The 6,045-nt window shown below is 39.4% G+C and overlaps 1 protein-coding gene across 1 annotated transcript in view; it reads right to left on the bottom strand.

Moving 5' to 3' along the window:
• Positions 1-4,438: 4,438 nt before the first annotated feature.
• The window catches only part of LOC311049428 (keratin, type II cytoskeletal 8-like), a gene marked incomplete at its 5' end in the record, with an annotated part of 36,961 nt that continues 35,354 nt past the window's right edge, over positions 4,439-6,045 (bottom strand). The window contains 3 exons of the mRNA XM_084062999.1: positions 4,439-5,413; positions 5,548-5,673; positions 5,819-5,992. Of these exons, the coding sequence (XP_083919125.1) occupies positions 5,153-5,413; positions 5,548-5,673; positions 5,819-5,992 (561 nt within the window). The 3' untranslated portion in view covers positions 4,439-5,152. The remainder of the gene's footprint in view (positions 5,414-5,547; positions 5,674-5,818; positions 5,993-6,045) is intronic.

The following is a 6,045-nucleotide window of genomic DNA, read 5'->3' as shown; positions in this document are numbered from 1 at the left end:
TCAAGATCCTCTGAGTGTAGTCCTGCTGACACCGCCTGCTTTTATGGTTGCACAGAGCTGGGAGGAGGGTGGGTGGGGCTTCCACCTGGAAGAGCAACATTTTAACCACTTCATCCTGCGCTCACACTTTATCTGTCTATCCTCCTCCTCCTACCCCTACCCCTACCCCTACCCCTACCCCTACCCCTGCCTCAGCCTCGGCCCGCCACAGGCTGTGGCTGGCAGGAGTGGCCAGGCCTGTAAAACAGGTAGTGAAGGGCTTGTCGAGAGATAAAAATAAATAAATAAATAAATAAATAAATAAACTAAACCTGATATAGTACAGTATTAAACTGAGTGAAATGGGCACCTTTTGTAATATCATTGTTGCTTGTCGCAATAGAGGTAGCAAGAATCATGTTGCAGGCAGCCAAAGAGGTTTCCACACAATGACATGCTTCATGCATATTATTTCCACCCAAAAAAAATGTTTGAAATGATTTCATAATGAGCAGCAATGACAAATAACAACATTTTAATTCAAGATTTTTACACACCTGGATTTGGGCTACACTTGAAAATCAATCCCAAGATAATTTTCTCTTCAGCTAGTAAAGGACAGATTGAAGGTACATTAATTTGTATTCTTATCTAACTGATTCTTATCAAAGTTATTTCTATATATCTATATATTTATATATTCTATGTATCGTAACGACTCGCTGAGTGTCATGCAGAAACTTCGTAGCTCTAAATAAAAAATGTTGTATGTTTTATCTTAAATTAAGAGCAGTGGTGTAAAGTAACGTAAGTACTGTACTTAATTAAAATGTTTAGGTATTTTTACTTTGTGGAGTATTTCCAATTTTCAATACTTTAACTTCTACTCCACTATATCTCAGAGGAAAATATTACACTTTTACTCCACACTACAATCATTTAAAAACTTGAGTTACTTTTTAGATTTAGATTTGTATTACTAAACCTTCTGCATAATGAGTACTTTTACTTTTGGTACTTTAAGTACATTTTGATGCCAATACTTTTGTACTTTTACTCAAGTAAATTTTGAATTCCGGACTTTTACTTGTAACAGAGTGTTTCTACATTGCAGTATTGATACTTTTACTTGAGTAATCGTTGTCGTGCAAAAGTATCCGATAGCCGATCTACTGTACAAGCTTCACAGCATGTGTCGCATCGCGACTATTTTTGAAAGATTTTGAAAGTGGAAGTGGTCAAGTGTGTCTTTGGGTTTTATAATAACAGGAGCTTGTGACTAAATGATAACTACATTGGATCCGATCCATTAGGGACACGTTATTTTTTTTCATTTCCTGAAAAGCAACGCCTTTGGACATAAAAGGTTTCCACCTTAACAGCGACGATATGTGATTGCTATCTTTTTGCTCTTATAGCGAGAAGAGGAATATCTGCAGTTGGTCCTATTATGGAAATTTTTGTTCAGAGCTTTTTTACATCGGTGGTTCACTTCAGGTGAATCAATCACTCGGTCTAATCACAGCCTTGGCTTGTCTCCATCTCCCCTTTTACTCTTTTACAGACTCATCTGCAGTCAGAGGCAGTCTTATCAATGAATGCATTTAAGGCCCACAAAAATGACTATCCCTCTAACTACCCCTGCCATTATTGTAGTGTTGATTTTGACAGCAAATTTTGATTTAATTTTAGTCGTAGTCCTTTGAATCAAATTCCATTTAGTTTCAGTCATATATTTGAGTCATCTGAAATGTTTTAGTTTTTGTCTAGTTTTAGTCGACTAAATATCATCAGATTATAGTCGACTAAATCTACAGTTGATTATAGTCGACTAAAATGTATTTCGGCGGTGCCTTGATGGCGTTGTAATGGCTTTTACACTTGGTTGCATGTTGAAAATAGCCGATCTACAAGCTCTGCTATTTTCAAAGCGTAACACCCGAGCGCAACCAAACATAAAATGACTTGTCTTTTAGTTCTACTGGATTTCTTCTCCACTAGTCCCTCACTAACATTTTAGTCTATTTTTTATTTGTTGACAAAATAGTCTTCTTTTTATTCTCTTAGTTTTAGTCATCTTAGCTTAGCTTAGTTTTTATTTAGTTTTCGTTAGTGAAAAAAGGTGGTCGACGAACATTTTTCGTCATACTTTTATTAACAAAATCAACACTGCATTTATAGAGACTCAGCCTGCTTCTCTGTCTGTAAAATGACAGCATTGCTTTAGAGGCCCAATTAGAGATTAAAAAAAGGAAAAGAATTAGGTAGCCCACCACAAAAAATCTGTGGTGGAAAAAGTACTAACATTTTTTACTTAAGTAAAACTACCAATACTGCAGTGCAATATATAAATACTGTTAGGGCGCGCTCCCACCGCACTTTTATTTTACCTCTGGGGCAGAATCTGCCAATGCTTTGTCTATTTTTTTATATCTATTTTTCGGAATGGCAGGGTTAACTTCAAATTTTCAAAACCCCCCCCACTCCTACACCCCCCCACTCCGAAAAAAAAATTCGGAGTGGGGGGGTGTAGGAGTGGTGGGGGGGGGGGTTTCGGAATGGGGGTGTGTATAAGTGGGGGGGTTGAGGAATGCGGGGGTGCACCCGGTCTGATGGTGAGGCACTGGATCAAGGGTTTCCATGGATTATGATTCCTGATTATGTGGAGTGTTACTACGGTTATTATTAGCATTATTGGACACTTTGAAACGCTTTCTCTCAACTGACATAAATAAACTTTACTTGTCCAGTTCTGCCCTCCTTTGCCTCGGTGCTCCTTCTCAACAGATGACATGCCTTCTGTTTTTGCTCTTTTCCTGCACAATTTTCCACATGTGGTCACACATTACCGTTGACTTTAATTGTTTCATTGTCTGGCACACCTCACACACTATTAATCCATTGTCTTAAAAAATATAAATACTAGTATCCCACAAGGATTGAACGGATGATTTGACATTTTCGGGGAATCTTGTTGTCTTGTTGTCTCATATGATGCAATCATGTACGGGTACAACATACAATACCACAAATCTCCTGCAACATATTAATGAGAATGTCATCCCGACACTTTATGAGTCACCGACATTCAAACAATTTTTTTAAAGATTCATTTGTGTATTTTAGAATATGTTTTTACATTATAATGAAACATATGTAGGCTATATATATTTTTCTTTAAACACAAAAAGGAAAAAAAGACAAGTCTTGCCACGGACATGTTTATCTATGTACGGATATGTTGATGATCCTGCAAACTTTGGAAGCCAACCTTAGCCAATCAGGATGGAAATCGGACAGATCTGTGTTGATCTCAGGACTATAGACATACTGTGTACCGATTTGCATGACGTTTGGATAAAATCTGGAGTAATGTGGGTTTTGCACAAATCGGCTTCCTGGTGGCGCTATAACAGGCCCATGTGAAAACTTTAGGGCAGAGGTTCTGAATTGGCATTGAGGGACTGTGTGTGCACAGTTTCGCAGCGCGGACAGGACGGACACACGGACGGATACACGGATGGAAGGACGGACAGGGGGTAAAACATACTCTCTCGCCATGCCTTTCGGCCTGGCGGAGACGATAACACTCCACAATCATAATCCATGGTAACCCTCCATCCACAGCCTAGGATCTCCTCCAACCTAAAAGTTAGCTCACGTCTGATCAAAGTTAGGTGCCTTTACATTAAACTATTGTGACACTGCATTCAATTACAATCCTAGCATGCCCTTCATTAATCACTCGTCATGTAGGCCTACATATCTTTTTTTGTCTCTCAAGTTTCCTTGTTCCTTGTTGGCATTTTATCCTTGATGTTTCCGTGAGAAGCATTTAACATGTAATTAACATGTAATTATTATGTCTAATAAATCAGTGTAGCTTGTAGGTTGTGTCTTTTTCCATTGTACATGTGCATGCCTTGGACATTCTCATCAACAGAGAATACCTGATCACCTTAATGGAATCCACCAGCTACCTTGCCAAACCAAAGCTGGTAGAACTTGATCTCCTTCTGTCCTCAAGTAACACTGTCTTTTGAAAAGCCAGCAATCTCTATATTAGCTATATGATGTATAATACGCACCCACTCACCTTTGAAGCTAAGTGGCCCTTTTGAGCTTGAAGCACTGTCTGTACTGATGAGACTCAACTATTATTATCCAAAATAATTAGGATTTAATTTGTTGGTCGTTAACTCATTCAGTGCCCAGCTTATTTATGGAATTTTGGCTCTGAGTGCCACAGCTAAAATTCATTGTAAAAAAAAGTGCTTAGGAGCCGAGATACAGACTTTTTTTTTTTTTTTACAACTTTATTTTACAGTTTTTATGTTACATACACGTATATACACGTACAAATGTATAGCATTTTATACAAAAAAGAGATCGCGTTGATATAACATACAAGATTACATAAACACATATAACCCCTCCCCCCTCCCCCCTTAGGCTCCAAAAAAAAACAAAAAAAACAAAGCAGTGGGACAAGATTACAATCAAAACACAATTTTCACAATTCTAGACAGAGATACCTCTCCTTATTCTATATAACAGGGACAGTTTTTCACATCACAAGTCGGACACAGATAAAATATGTACAAAAATAATAATGATAATTAACTGAACAGTTTTAGTTAAAGGAAAATTCTTCAACAAAATCAACAAAGGGACTCCAAGCTTAAATAAAGTTGTTGCGGGCTCTATGCACTCTATATCTGAGTTTCTCAAGAGGTAGGAAAGACAAGACTTCTTTTAGCCATTGCGAGAAAGAGGGTGCTTTATCGGACTTCCAATTTAAGAGAATCAGTCTACGAGCTAATAAGGAGGCAAATGCCAAAGCGTTTGCTTGTGGAGATGTGACTGTACAGTCAGGGGAAGTTATGCCAAAAATGGCTGTGTGGAAAGAGGGAGTTATTGCTTTTCCACACATATGGGAGAATACTTCAAATATTCGTCTCCAGGATACAGCCTTTTTAAGTTAGAAGTTAAACAAAGAGTGAATGGAGCAAGAAATCTTCAAATGATCATATCTTGTGTTCTGAACATGTTTTCCAAAAAAAAAAAAAAACATTTTTTTTTCATGACGTCTTAGACGTCATGTGGCGCACGGGGCGTCAGGCCACGTGACGTCTTAGACGTCATGTGGCACTGGATGAGTTAACTAAACGTTTCAGGCCAGAAATGGTATAAAGTGCTCAATTCTAACCACCCACGTTGTCTCCTCTCCTTCCAGCAGTTTCCTGTATGTGGCGATCTCGATGTCCAGGGCCAGCTTGTTGTTCATCAGCTCCTGGTACTCGTGCACTTGGCGGGCCATGTCCTGCTTGGCTTTCTGGAGAGCGTCCTCCCGGTCTTTGATGCGGAGCTTGGCGTAACTCACTGCCATCTCACCATGCTCCTCAGCCCCGATCTGAGCCTTGAGACTAGCCCTCTGTTTGCACACAAATGACAGTGGAATTAACCCCCTGCTGCCTTTTACAAATTAGTTCACGCTGATTCCATGCGTCATTCGCTAACAATCGGTTAGAATGGTCAACTCAAAGAGGTTCTATAATGTATGCCTACCTGTCCCTTGACCGCTTCAATCTCATTCTGAAGACGGGCGATCATACGGTTCAACTCTGAGATCTCGGACTTGGTTTGCCGCAGGTCATCACCATACTGTCCAGCCGTTGTCTGAATCTCCTCAACCTGGCGTAGACAAATAAAATAGACATGGAAAGTGTTGGAAAAAGTTGGAAAGCTTTTTTTTTTTTTTTTACAGAAAAAACATAGTCTCTTAATACTGTTAAAACCATTTAGTTTTGATATCTCTTCTTTCTTGTCCCTTGCTCACCTTGGTCATCTTGGTCTTGTACCACTGTTCTGCATCAGCTTTGCTACGGTTGGCGATGTCCTCATACTGAGCGCGCACTTCAGCCACGATGGAGTCCATGTCCAGGTTGCGGCTGTTGTCCATCTCCACGATGACTGAGGTGTCCTTAATCTGACTTTGAAGCTCACGCAGCTCCTACACAAGCAATTGATGTTTTACAATTTGTCTTCATTCATCGATTTGTACTG

The sequence above is a fragment of the Gymnoscopelus microlampas genome (assembly GCF_963454915.1).
Source record: "Gymnoscopelus microlampas genome assembly, chromosome: 7".
NCBI lineage: Eukaryota > Metazoa > Chordata > Actinopteri > Myctophiformes > Myctophidae > Gymnoscopelus > Gymnoscopelus microlampas.
The sequence above is the reverse complement of the archived record's forward strand: the minus strand, read 5'-3'. Positions and strand labels throughout refer to the sequence as shown.